Source organism: Marmota flaviventris, chromosome 2 (assembly GCF_047511675.1).
Source record: "Marmota flaviventris isolate mMarFla1 chromosome 2, mMarFla1.hap1, whole genome shotgun sequence".
In the NCBI taxonomy this organism is placed as follows: domain Eukaryota; kingdom Metazoa; phylum Chordata; class Mammalia; order Rodentia; family Sciuridae; genus Marmota; species Marmota flaviventris.
Window position 1 is genome coordinate 172,220,386 of NC_092499.1, and position 15,023 is coordinate 172,235,408.

A 15,023-nucleotide genomic window follows, 5' to 3' on the forward strand; every position below is an offset into this window, starting at 1 on the left:
TGCTCTTAAATACAAAGACAGACTTGGGGGTCTGGTAGCTCAGTGCAAGCTTGCAGGCTTAGCAGGGAGAGACTCCAGCTGGGTTCCACCCCCAGCACTGATTATACAATCAGACTAACAAAAGGAATGATGCTACACAAACTTCAACACCATTAGAAATTTTCTTCTTTAGAGTTCTGATGTTTCTGCAAGCAGATTCATCCTCACAAAGGTCCCGGTAGGTCTGAAAAGGGCCATAGATGATATCATAGGCCAGTCACAATGTTCGTGGGATGAAAAGATGTCAGTGAATTTATCTGCAAGACGGAATTAGACAATAATGCCAAAGGCCAGAGCCTCAATATTCTTATCTGTTAGTCTTTATTAAAGGTTTACAGAGATAAATGGAAAATTCTATCCTAACCTCCTGGAGATCAAATTAAGGAGCATGATTGCAGGTAATCAAATATCTTACACTGACCTGTCACAAATAATTAGAAGCAAGCAAACATGTCCCATGACGTTTTACCCTAAGGTGATTGTGGCTTTTAGACTTCCACATTCTCTGCTTTCAGAGTCCACTTCTTGCTGGGCATCCTCAGCACTGATAGTCATAAAGATCACATACTTTTAATACTAAAATCTCCCTGTAAAATAGAAGCTGCTGATTCTAATATGGAGATTCAATTAGTTTTTATTTTTTTGTCCTTTAAAACAGTATAAAATAACCCAGTTTCCTTCTGTTGGTAGCCATGGAGACTAATTGCAAATATTTCAGTGGCTGAATAATACTAAAAATGACAACAATCTTCAAGGGCATCTATTAATATGCTTCACATTAAAAAACAATAAAGCTAGCAACCTTAAATTCCACTGCCAGATTTTCAATAAGTCCCTCTGGTTTCACAATTATTTGGGAGCCCATTGATTAGGAGAAAGAGGTAGATGATGCTTGTCAAAGGAAAAGCTCTAGTCTTACTTTCTTGAGTTCCTCTCAAAGGCCTGTTCATTTCCAATTTTCTACAACATAGGTGTGCTTCCACTGGTGTCTCTGCCCTTCAACTTAGAAGTTTCTTACCTCTGATCTTCCCTGAACTGGAAGCCTCTGAGGATGTATGTCATTGTTAACCTTTAAAAGGCTCCTCTCTCCATCCAAGAGTCCCCCAGAGACCTTCCTGAGATGGTGCATTCACTTTTAATGTACACTTTTAGGGTGCCTCATTTGCATAATCTGCTTTCTGGAAAGCTTTTTGGAGCCTTATGCCAATTAAATTTCACCTCAAGTTTCTCAAAATCCAATTGTAGCAGGTTGCCAGCTTTTGTTGTTTCCCAAAACAAATGATATAAACCTTTCTGTCAAGGTAATTTGCTTGAAGAACTGTCAAGGCAGGGATTAGTATGAGGCTTCCAATTATACTTCCAGAGAGCTCTGTGCCAGGTGATGTAATTCTACCAACGGAGTCTGAAACCAGCCTCCAGGACATGACCTGCAGAGCAGAGCATCTGCTAGTGCAAGCCTGCAAGGGCTATTTAAAGAGCTCCAGGCCTGGAGGACAGGGGCAGGGTGGCAGTGAGGCCCCGTTTTGGGCAAGTGTTTGTAATGGAGCTCAGGGTGTTGGAGGCAAGGACAGGAAAGGGTGAGGGCAGGGGACTGTTCAGAGGATGACAGAGGATGCTGGCAGCAGGCAGGCAGAAAAAAAAATAACAAGAGGAAGGATGACCCTCCACCTGGGCAAAGGATTCCTGTTCTCTTCAAGCACAAACTGACAAGCCCACATGGTGTCAGGCTAGAAGATCATAACTGCACTTATACATATTTTGGTGGGTGTTTATTTCTTCTCACCTTTCGCATTGCAATAGGATGGAGACAAAGAAATTTTTTTTTTTTTAATTTGTGAATTTTAGTTGTTATTTTAGATGGTCCAAATTTTCCTTCCACATTCCTCATTATAAAATGGAAATTCTGGATCTTGGAGAAGAGTCAAGGCTAGTGTGGCATACTTTTTAGAACCATATTTAAAGGCTGGGCAGGGTGGCATACTCCAGTAATCACAACAACTCAGGAGGCAGAGGCAGGAGGATTACAAGTTCAAAGCCAGCCTCAGTAACTTATAGAGGTCCCAAGCAACTTAGTGAGATCCTATCTCTAAATAAGACATAAAAAGGGCTGAGGATATAGCCCAGTGGTTAAGCACCCTTAGGTTCAATCCCTGATACCAAACACAGACAACCAAAAAACACCAAATTTAAATCCCTATATTATTTCAGGACTTATGATCTCAAGCACGTGGTCTCCATCTTACAACTTGGTTTAATTCTTATACTTGATTCAGAATAGAGCTTTGTCCCTTCACAAAACTTACCACACTAAAGCCTGTTCTCTTAGGTTGGACTCTCCCAGGGGTAGACCCTGAGCCAGGGATTCTGATATAAGAGGTGTATTAAGGAAAGACTCTCAGAGACACCTGTAGGTAGATGGCAGGAAGAAGATGGGGAAAGGGTAAAGCAGAGCAAGGCTATGATGCCTTGCAGAGTCTCAGTCTTGGCCTGATCCTAGGAAGAGAGAACTCTGGAGCATAGATTGAGGCAAGGAAGCCAGGCTTCTGACTCCTAACCCTGCCAGTCAGCCTTGGCCAGGGTGAATGGGAGGTGGCATGGGAGGTAGGTTTCTTCACAGGGGCTGACTGACTTCAGGACAGATTGCAGGTGCCAGTGTGTAACTGCAAAGCATTTAGCTGCGGGCTGGGCACACACAGCTGTCAAGAGACCCCAAAGGACCCGGGGCGGGGGGGAGGTTGGGAGCGGGGGGCAGGGGGAGGTACCAACAGCACGGCCACAGTGCTGTACCTACGCTGCTGCCTGTTCTCACTGCCAGCACCAGTTATGGATCTTTTATCACATTCTGCTGCAACAGGAAATGAATAATATCTTTTGAAAGTCCTGGAGTTGGCTTTTCATTATCTAGAGAAGCACTCGCTTCCCCCAGTGGGTAGAAGTGTGCGTCCCTGGAATGCTTCTGTAAGACTGAGCAGCCATCCCGGTTGAAGATGACCCGGGCCATCTGGAAACAGCGGAGAGCATACTTTTGGCTCTCCTGGCCCCCCAGTTCAGTGATTTTCTGAGACAGGCAATGGCAGACAGATGCAGAGAGAAGATTCCCAGAGACTGGCTGCAGATGGCCAAACACTTCATAGAATCTATCCAGGGATTTCCGAAGTTCATCCTCCTCCTCTGTGATCTCTGATTGGCCTTTCATAGAAATGTCAAACCAGATGTTCTCAGAAGTCCAGGAGTCTTTTTGTTCAGTATTTGGATTACTGCTGTCTGCAAGACAAAATACATTCCAATAATCAAGCATACAATAAAAAATATTGGAAAGCAAGCCAAGAGCAGATGATGTCTCTTTTCAGTTCAACACACAACTGCTCCTAGGGAACTGGCAATGGCAGAATCAGCTGATTTCAGAATTTGTTCTCACCAGACTCAGCCCTTGCCACTTACTTGCTCATCATAAGAGCACCTTACTTGCATGTATCAGAGTCTTAACCTGCATGGCAATGCAAGGTGGTTTTGAATCTGGATGGGAAAAAAAGTCGTTTTTATTTTTATTAACCACTACCTAAAATTAAGCATCGCCTTCCATGATGAATGTAGGCAACAAACCACAATATTAACAGCAATCTTTATGGCTTTGTCACCAAGAGATCACATCTATTTTCATATCACACTGTAATGTGTAAAAGATGCTTTGAAATATTTATGCTTATCATTATGCTACAGACTGTTTGTGTTCCACAAAATTCATGTGTTGAAGCCCCAACCCCTCATGGGATTGTATTTGGAAAGGACTTTTAGGAGGTACTTAAGATTCAATGAAATCCTTAACGATGGGATTCTAATCCAATGGTATTGGTGGATTTATAAGAAGAGGAAGAGGTGGAGGAAGAGAGAAGAAGAAAGAGACCAGGGAAAGACAATATGAGCACTCAGTGAGAAGGTGGCCATGTGCAAGCCAGGAGAAGAGCGTTTGTCAGAAACCAACCATGCTGGCATCCTGATCTTAAACTTCCAGCCTCTGGTACTATTAGTTATGGTATTTTTCTATGTCAATCTAAGAAGATTAAGACACACTACTTTGAAATTATCATTTTACATTCATGAATGGATGAATGGATAAAGAAAATGTGTACATAATGGAGTTTTATTTAACCATAAAGAAAAATGAAATTATGTCATTTTCAGGAAAATGGATGGAACTAGAAACCATTATGTTAAGCGAAATAAGTCAAACTCAGAAGATCAAGGGTCATATGTTTTCTCTCATATGTGGAAGCTAGAGAGGAAAAAGGAAAAGAAAGTATGTGGGGGAATGGCAGAGTGGATTTCATAGAAAGGGACCAGGGAGAGGAAGGAAGGAAGGGAAAAGGAAAATACTGGGAAATGATATTAGCCAAATTATATTCTTATATCGTGTGCATGTAAAAATATGTAGCAACAAATACCACCACTATGTACAACTGAAATACACCATTAAAAAAAAACAACAATGGAAGTATTAAAGCATTTTTAGAAAGAAAAAAAGAAGAAATTACCACAGTTATTATAGCTGATACTAGATCTTATGGTTTATGCATTAATTAAAAAGCATACATTCATTACAATAGCATATATTTGTTTTAAAAATATTCCAGTGTTTTTTTTCTTAGTAATCCTATATTCAGTATTTTACTTTATGTATTTAAAAATATTATTCTGTGAAAGGGTTGATAGGCTTCAGCAGACACTAAAGGGGCCCATGGCATAAACACTGTGAAGCCACCTGATTAAACAGTTCTTAGTATTTACACAAATTCAGACATTTTCTTTCTTGATGTCCTATAATAATTCTACAAACTATTTATTTCTAAATTAAAATCACCACCTTCGTGTGTTTTCAAAGGCAGAGTAAAAAATAAACTGAGTCATTTAACCACAGACAATAAGAAATCAGAACTGAAGCCAAATCCTAGTCCTTTCTGAACCTCTCAGACCACTCGGATTCTTGATATAGGGATCTCTTAGGTCTTCTGAAACACAGGGCTTTCTTTCCTATCAATGAGTTCAAGAAAAGATTTGTACAAATAATTAATCTGAATTATTTAGTTTGTAGAATTCCTTATATATCTGTTTTATTCTATAACATTTTATACTATGAATCAATATGTTTTCCTTTTTGTACATGGATAAAAGCTTTCATAAATCATTAGCTTTGAAAGTTCCCTGCTTCTAACTTAATTAACAGCTATGATTAAGATATTTGCATTAATTAATGATAAAGGAAAGTGCTTGCTGCAGTGGGTGGAGCTTTAGAAAAGGGAGGGTTTGGGATTTTGCCCTAGTTTTGCCAACAGTTAGATACGTCGCCTTAGCCACGACATTCAACCTTTCTGGTCTTCAGTAGTCTCATCTTCAAAGCAAAGTTTTACTAAATCAATTCTCTCTTTTCTAGAATGTCTATGGTATTATAAGGATGAGAGAAGTAGATTATACAAAAAAAATGTGGATACATGTCCTGAGACACACACACATGAACAAGCATTTATCTATCCAATACACATTTATAGAAAGCAAATACTAAGGCAATTAATCATTGTGAGTTGCTGCAATATATAGCAAAGGTTGGCGATGTGGTTTGAATCCGGACTGACATACTTCTAGACATCAAACTGAAAATTAAACACAAGATATACAAAGATACATAACAATGTGATGACATTAACTGGAACAGTGTGAATTCAATGGAGAAATGCAGTATAAGGTAAGGATTAGCATGTAACAGAAGGCCACTTGCAAACTTATCCTGAAAGAACCAAAAATCAGAGATCACAGAAACAGAGGAGCAGGGCCAACAAAGACCAAGTTGCAAAAAGAAACAAAAACTACTTATAACTGGTTCGAGTTCATCTCCTTTACCAGCTGACCATGTTCCCGGCACCCTGAGACAGCCTGGCGGCAGGAGAGCAAGAATTCAGAGGGGCCAGACAAGGTAGTATGACCAACGACAGAAACCATGTTTTTAAAAGAATTCACTAGTAAGGGATGGTATGCCCACCACACTGGTTCCCAGAAAGCCTAAAACCATGTTGTATGCTCCTCAATCATGGAAGGAAGGGAGCGAAGAAGAGGAGAAGGAGAAAGAGGAAGAAGCAGCTAAAGAAACTTCCCTTGACTCTGCTAGGCCCAGAACTTCTACCCAGTTCTCCTGTCTGTTTCTCCCAACAACCCCATTGCTGAACTGATGTGTCCTGGGTGGATGGAAGGAGAGGGAGGCAGGTACTGGCCTCTTGCTGGACCTGATGTCAGAAAAACAGCAATAGCTTATATTTTCAGAAGTGCCAAGTTCATGAAAACCAAGGAAATACTAAGCAACTGCCCAAGAGTGCAAGAGTCTAAAAAGAGATATGAAAACTCAAAGCAACAGGTGATTCTGAACTGGATCCTTTTACTATAAAGTACTCTACTGGAACAACTGAAGCACTGTGAATGGGGCTGGTGGATTAGGTGGTAGGAAGTTATCACTGCTAATTTCCTGATGTTGATATTTCAATTTCATTATGTCCAAGAGTGTCCTTGTTTGTAGGATAACCAGGAGTGAGAGATATCAGGTTAGCAATTTACTTTCAAATAATTCACAAAAAAGTTATCTGTATTGTATTTGCAAATTTTCTATGAGTTTGAGGTTGTTTTTAACAAAATTTTTTAAATTTGGAGGGATAATTGTGAAAACTTCTTTGTTGTTCTACTTTAAAATTAAAACAAACAAGTGAATGGAAAAAGCCTAGGGACATGGCTAAAAAGCACTTGCCTAACAAATGGTATTGCTATTAATGAACCAAGAAGGAAGGAGGATGAGGGTCCACATGGCAGGAATAGGTGTCCCTTGCCACCTTCTTCCCCACAGATGATCTGGCTTTAGGTAGGAAGGTAAGAGGAAGGGGGCTGAGAAGGGTCTAAGAGCAAGGAGATCCTCAAGAACTCTGGGGAATTTGGAGAATTCTTGAAATCTGCCCACCCATGGTAGTCACATATACAGGACACTCCAAATAGCCCAGCATGTCCTGGTAAGTAATTGGTCAACATACTTTCATATACAAGATGTCAAATATTCACCAGAGTTTCATTTTTAGGTTTAATTTTATTTTAACTTCTGAAATCCAGTGTCTACAAAAAAAGCCTCAAAACTAGCCTGCCTCCTGAATTTTTCATAAAAATGTCAAGCAGAATGAGACCCATCTTCAAAGAAACAGCCTTCCCCTTTTAAAAGAACGACATATGGTTTGAGTCATTTACTGTGTCAGTTCTTTCCAATGTGCCTCATTTCGGTCTTTGATTTCCTTTAAAATGTGCTTTACTACAGCTACAAAGCCTTCTCTCTAGTCATGTTGCTGTTGTGGTCTTTCCAATGTCACTGTTTCTTTGCCAAAATTGGAGCTTATCACCTATCCCTTCCTGATTTCTTTATGTCAGGAAAAGGTGGATCTTCTATAACCTGGTCAGTTCCTGCTCAGTGGTCCATCCTCCCAGCTGTGTTCCAATCCCATCTTTTTCTACATGCTGGTATGCTGCAAAATTTTAGGGCTCTCAATGGTGACAGAAAACCACCACAGGGAGAGTCTGGGGAAGTTTGGGTGTTAGTGATTGCAAAGTGCTGCTTGCATTGAGTGAAGGGGCTCAAGGACATAAACATCCTGCAGGGCACAGGTCAGTCCCACACAACAGAGAAGTGTTCGTCCTCAGAATGCCAATAATGTCCCTACCTCTATTTACTCCTACCCTGAAGAGGAACATTGACTCAAAGGACAGAGTTTTGGAAAGAGAGAAAGTGCATGCTGAATCCCACTGCACTGTAACAGACTGGCTGGCCTTGAGCTCCCAAGGCAGCTTTGCCATTGCTCCTCCTCTGCTGCACAACACCCCTTGCTGGTCCCCATTCACATTATGTCTTCTTCCCTTCTTTGACCTTGAGATGGCTTTTTCTTCTTTCTTTCTTAGCAAGGACCCCATTCCCAATGATTGGCATTATATAAATTAGATGAAACTTTCCTTTCTACTTCGACATGCTTTCCATCATGAGCAAGATTTCTTTAGAAAACTATAAGAAGAAAAGGAGGTCATCAAGACTTGATATCACAATGTCTTTGCATGCATTGTTTCAAGGTAACCCATTTACCAGAGTGTCCATTTGTTAAATTTTCTCTTGGAAGTGTGGGGAAGAACATATAGATGTTTGAGATTCTTTTAAAAGAAAAAATATTTTATAGTTTTAGGAATTACCAATGATAATTTGAATTCAGTAATTCAAGACAATCATTTAGCACAGTTGTGTACTGTGAGGGATGTCATTGCCTTCAGAAGCCCCAATGTCTAATTGGGGAATTCTTCCAGAGAAACTTCCATGGCTACATCTGTGGTCGATAAATGCACAGCAGGATTTTATCTCTGTAAAACATTTTAGCCTTCAACTTTAACAAGTTTCTACTAAATACATTTGATATTTAGAATTTTGTCTCCACACGTCTTTATCAATAGCCATCCTTTCCCCCATTTCTTTTACTAGCAACAGCTTGTTAGGAGGATCTGTAGTTTCAAGATTGTACAGAATCTAAGACTCAATTTAAAAATCTGGGAAAGCATGAGGATCCAGGAAAAGAAGGATTATGTGGCTTCTAAGTCTGTTTCTATGCTGCTCGATGGGAATCTACCCATTTCAGGGTGCTACTGGCACACTCCCCAGTTCCCAGGCCTGGATACCTTGGTTTTTCTGATGGAGGCTCCCTGGGTTTTATGTGGCTCTAAAAGGAAGTCCTAGGCATAAGAACAAGATGAATAGGGATGTGGGGTGCACTTCCTGAAAGTCAAGTCATTTATTAGTACACTTTGATACACCACTTATCTTTGGGGACAGATGTTAAACTTCAGAAGCCTCACATTGCCCTGGACAACAGTAGGGGCTATGGCCCACAGATCAGGGGCTCTGCTCTGCTACACTGCATCTGCCTGCTCTGGTCTTTGCTTTCTTTTCCTTCATACCCTTTTCTGTTCCTCTTATTTCTGCTACCCTACTCCATTCTCTAGGGAGGAAAGAATCATAGAATGAACACAATTAAGTGATACCTTAAGTCCAGCCCTGTAAGCCTGCATGAATGTCTGACTGGCACTCACACCTCTGACTGCATTACCACTTTGAGAAACCTGGCTTCTTTCCTGACCCTTGAATGCATTAAGCAAGCTCCCCTTCAGAACCTTTGCATTTGCAGTTCCTCTTCAGGCAACATGCTTTCTTCATATGTTTGCATGATTGGTTCCCTTATCTCCTTTAGGTTTCTTTTCAGATGTGAATTTTTCAGTAAATTTTCCGTATCAGTCATAATAGGCTAAGTTATACTGCATAACAAATAAGCACCAAATCTCAGGTGCTTATTTTTGAAATAACAAAGGAATAGTTATCACAACCTATAGAAATGTATCATACCACAAGAATACACATATACAAATAGACCTATTCACCTTACCTTTAACCTAGAAACCAGTCTGATGGAGCAGCAGTTAGCATACTAACTGCTCAGTGACTGTATGTAACAGAGCTAAAAGAGCACGTGGAAGCAGGCAGTGAGTGAGGAAGCCCTATTCACATTCCAGTGATCAATGTGCAGTCATATGGCCAAACCTGATTTAAAAGGATGAGCATGAAAAATTATCCTATAGGGAGAGAATACTGATGAAGAGCAATTCAGTCTATCATACCTTCTCTGAGCATACTATTTAAAATTTCATTTCCCATTTTTATAATAGCCCAAAGGTGGAAGGAATCATGTTCCCATGATAAACAAAGTGTGGTATATGCATACAATGGAATAACATTCAGCCTTAAAAAGGAAGATACTCCCGATGCAAACTGTAACATGGATAAATATTGAGGACATCATGTTAAGTGAAACAGACCAGCTGTAAAAAGATAAATATTGCATGTTTCTACTCTGATGAGTTACTTAGAGGAATCAATTCATAGAGACAGAAAGTACAGTGGTGGTTACCATGGGCTAGGTGGGAGGAAAATGGAGAGTTGTTATTTAATGGGTATAGTTTCAGTTTTGAGAGCTGAAAAGAGCTCTGGAGAGTGGTGGACAGCAATGTGAACGTAATAACAAAGGGCATGTTTAAAAATGGCTAAGATGGTCAATTTCTTGTTACACATATTTTACCACAATATCTAGTAACTGCATTTTTCTTGCTTCCCTAAATCAGGCTATCCCCACCCTCCCCTTCCTGCCTTATATTTGTTGATTTTCTATTTTTCCCTATTCAAGGTTTTTTTTTTTTTTTTTTTTTTTTTAAACTCTCTTGTTTCTTGTTACCTGCTATATCCTGAGGGCCTAACATGGGTGCCTAGTACATGGTAAATACTCAGTTCATTAAAATATTTTTCCTTTTAGTTGATGAGTTCCATTTTCAAAGACATAATTGACCTTGGGCATACAAAGACCTATCTATTTTATATTTAATAAATCCAAAGGCCGCCCCCCCACTAATACATTTGTGGAATGAATAAGCAAGTGAATGAAATTAAGGTTAACAAAATTCTAAAGGAGACATGTAAGCAGAACAAATATGAGCAGCTGAATTTCTATTCCCAACATACCTACAATTCAAGGACACTTCCTAAAGATTGGCACAATATAAGGAAAAATATGAAACAGTTTACAATAGGAAATGATAGAATTCCACACAGTGTAATAAAGTGTGATCTGAAAATATACACATCTCTGTGCTATGCAATACACTAGCTACTAACAACATGCTACTAATGGGCACTTGCAGAGCAGTTAGTCTAAATGGAGATGCAAGTATAAAATCATATCAGATCTTAAAGACTTAATATGAAAAAATATATAGCTCAATAATTTAAAAATACTATGATGTAATGTTTGATGTATTAAGTTAAACAAATAAATGAATTTTATGTTTCTAAATGTGGCTACTAGAATTTTTTTTCTTTTCTTTCTTTTTTTTTTTTTTTTGTGTGTGTGTGTGTGTGTGTGTGGTGTGGGGGATCCAACCCAGGGTCCTGGGCATGCCAGGCAAGCACTCTACCAACTGAGCTATATCCCTAGCCCTAGAAATTTTTAAATGACATCAGATTACATTTCTGTTGGATATTGGTTGGTCTACCCATTCTTTACAGTTGTGATTTAAGAAGAAGTTGGCTCCATAGTTATCTTTCCTGAAGGCTTCTGTTGATGCTCTTGGAGATCAGGTGACATTCTAAGGCAGCCTGGATAAAGATTTGCAGTATCATTGTATTAGTCTGTTTTACCTTAGTATAATGAAATACCTGAGGCTATATAACTTTATAAATAGGTTTATTTACCTCACAGTTCTGGAGTTAAAAGGGCTCACATCAGATGATGGCCTTCTTGCTGGCAGAGGTCTAAGTTGGTTCAGGGAATCACATAGAAAGAGCCAAGAATAGCCAGTGAACATCTCTCATGTGTGTGACTCTCTTCTGTTCTCTCTCCCTCTTCTCATAAAGCCATCAGTATTCAATCATGGGGGCTCCTCCCTGATGACCTTGCCTAATCCTAATCACCTCTTAAAGGCCTCACCTCTAAACACCATAGATGGATTTAGATTCTACCCTTTTAACCCACAAAGGAAACTGAATCTCAACACACAAACCCTTGGAGGACAAACTCAAAAACCATTCAAACCATAGCAAATGTGTTGTCTTATCTGCTAGGGAAGCATGAGATGTCCACACCCAGGTGGTCAGTGCTGTGTTGTCCTCCTCTGCTAGCTGCCCCTGCAGAACACTCCTACAAGGAAATGAGGCCCAGCTTTCTAAAGTGGCCCAGATGTCTCTGTCTTTCAGACTCAATAATTACAGACCATCTACTACTAGAGGCACAGAGTTTGGCCCAGTGATGGCTGCTAATGTCCAGGATGAACAGGTAATACTGGGATGGAAAGATGAGTCATTTTCAGAGGAAGGAAAGCCATGCCAGTTGGGGGAAGGCCAGAAGCAAGGTATAGAGAGAAAGATGTCCAAGAGCCTCATATGCATGGTCTGATGAGGGCAGAGAATTCTTACAAGACAGCAGAGGCCAGGTTAGGCTCTAGAGACTCATGTGCCAGGCAGAGAGGCCAGGCAAGCACTTTTGATAACCAGCCAGCTTCAGGCATTCCCTACTGTAAAAGCATGCTATTATTAAGGTAACCAGTACTCTCTAGGGCTTCTGGGAGGTTTATCCAGGATGCCTATTGTCTCAATTAGTTATTAATGGTGCCCTCTTTCACTCTGGGAAGGGCCCCAGATTACATTATTCATAACGTATGTACAAGCATCATGACACATTGATGGGCAGATACAGCTGGGTTAACAGTGGCACATTCTTACCCCATATCCTATGTCATGGGATGGGACAGGGGGCTGAGATTGAAGCTGGAATAATCCCAGTCCATGTGTAAATATATAACGTGTACAGATTTTACTTTCTGATAGATCTTGGGTTTGTTCTACTACTCCAACACAATCTTCCTTTTCTTTTTCCTCTTTTCATAAAATATATTATGAATTTTATGTTTTTAAATGTGGTATTTGTTTTCATAACTGGTATTTCTTGTATTCCCTTGCTGTCCGAGAACCTGGTTACTGCCAGTAAGTGAAGGACCCATTCACTCTACCCATCTGTCCCTCAAAGGTTTCTTCTTTCTCGTTTTATCTGCCCCCACCCCCACCCTGCCACTCTCTGCAGTGCAAAAATAGCAGCATTGGCACTCTAAGGCACCTTATATCCTTTCTTACTAATAATAAAATTAATGATCCAAACATCAATAAATTTAAGCTTGCTTTTCCGTGATAGCAACCCTACCAAGCACAGTTTACACCTTTTAGAATTTGCAACTCTTCCTTTAAAGGACAAAAACCACATACTCACAAAGAGAGGGTGTGTGGATATCAAGATAATTTAATCCAAATTAACACTTCAAAAGGATGGATGCTTTTGTCAGGTGCTTTTGAAGCCAGTCTCTGTCTGTACTTGTTTACATCTGAAAGCTAAAAGTGGATGAATCACCCAGAGGGAAATGGCATATGCTGTTACCCTTCATCCTAATGACAAACAGATGCAATGCACAGAGGATAGGGTCCTCTCAGAGGACACTGTTGAGGAATAAAATGAATGATGGAAAAAACCAGAGACACATGTGGGCAAGTAAAGACCCTTCAAATCAGGTGCCAGGGCCATTTAGTGATGTCAATGGTCTGAGTAATAAGTTATTTTATTTTTGCAAATTTTATATTTTCTTAAGAAATTAAGATGTTTTTCTTTCCCATATTTTTGTTGGCACATTATAATCATACACAATGGTAGGATTCATTGTTACATATTTGTATATTCACATAATATAACAATATAATTTGGTCAATATTGTTCCCCAGTAAGAAATTAAAATGTTCTAAAAATTATGGAGAACTAACAAGCTCACACTTCCCCAAATGGACAATTTACATAATGTCACATTTGCTTCAAACCTTTTTCTCATTAAGTATTTCAATTAAAGTTGATTGCTCTCTCACGGATATGAATGTTTCCTTCCAGTCCATTTTTATCTATCTATCTATCAGCCATACAGAACTGCTTTATGTATAGTGCTTATTTTAAATTTACTTTCCATATGCAAAGTTTTGCATCCTGCTTTTGATACACAAACTTTTACTTCCAACTTTGTAATTTTTTGTTTCTAGCCATTGTTGACAGATATGAATCTGGTTTATGTTATTCTAATATAGAAACATACTATTATTTTTCATCCATTCTCTTTCTGATGGATACATAGGTTGATTCTGATTTTTCATAATCACAAACTCAGTGAGTTTCCTGACACATACTTCCTTGGGTAAACTTGTTGGAGTCTGTAAACAAGTCAGGATGGCACCTGGCATTTTGCCAGAGGGAGTGGTTTGTGAAGTAACGCCAGCAAGCCATTAAGTGTGGAGATTCCTTATTGGTTGACTGATGTATCTAGTTTATGCTAATTCCTGACACATACTTCCTTGGGTAAACTTGCAAGACTTTCTCTGGAAATACATCCAGAAATGGAATTACTGAGTCAAGGGGAATATGCATTTCAGTTTTACTAGACCCTGCCAAACTGCTCTCCAAAGTGGTTGTAGCAATTACACTCCCACCAGCAGTGTCTGGGTTTTCCTGTTTCTCAACATCTTTGCCAAACCCTGATATTGTCAGACATTTCAAATTGTATCACCTTATTTGGTTTGCATTTTCCTGATTATTACTATGGTTGAGCTGCTTTTGCCACACTATGGGCCCTTTCAATTTCCTATTCTGTGAACTGCTTATTCATATTTTTTTAACCATTTTATATTGTTTTTTTTTGTTTCCTCTCTTTTTATATCCTCTTTCTAATAGCATACAAAATGAATTATTAAGAAGACATTTTTTGTCTAATTTTTATTTGATTAATCTCATAAATAGATTACTCCAGTCTCTTACAAGAAAGTGGATAAAAAGAATGTGAGAAATAAAGACTTCTGAGAAAATACTAGTTTTTGTTTTAATGACAAATCTCAAGCAATACACAGTGTCAGCTTATTACCACCAAAAGATGAGGATATTGTGTTTCAGCTCCATTTAATAAAAAAGTCATGTACCAAGTGGATCCAAGGCTGGGAAAATATCTGGCTCAACAAGGTCTGATTTTTCAGAAAAGAAAACTGAGACAAGGATCAAGTTTCCAGACTTACTGGATGAAGGGATGGGCAATTAAAACATAAAAAACTCTATCTGCTCATTAATTTCTCTAATTCATGGAAACTTCATATGGTTATCATTTGTCATCATAAGAACCCATGGCAGGTTTACATGTTGGCAGTAGTGGGCCAGGCAGTGGAGTGACAGGGCCTCCATTTGTAAGGGCCCAGCTATCACCGGAGGAAGAGACCACCAAGAGACTGACTTTATGCAATAAGCAGGAGGGGGTTTATT

The 15,023-nt window shown here is 39.3% G+C and overlaps 1 protein-coding gene across 6 annotated transcripts in view; it reads right to left on the reverse strand.

Annotated features, from left to right (window-relative positions):
- Nucleotides 1–341: 341 nt before the first annotated feature.
- Nucleotides 342–15,023, reverse strand: part of Shld1 (shieldin complex subunit 1) — a 91,275-nt gene continuing 76,593 nt past the window's right edge. For 4 of the 6 annotated variants that reach the window (XM_027956059.3, XM_071608766.1, XM_071608767.1 and 1 more), the window contains one exon: nucleotides 342–3,303. In XM_027956059.3, coding sequence (XP_027811860.1) covers nucleotides 2,861–3,303 — 443 coding nt within the window. In that variant the 3' untranslated portion in view covers nucleotides 342–2,860. Of the gene's footprint in view, nucleotides 3,304–12,959; nucleotides 13,073–15,023 lie in introns of those variants that run through there. The other 2 variants (XM_071608769.1, XM_071608768.1) reach the window with 2 other exon arrangements.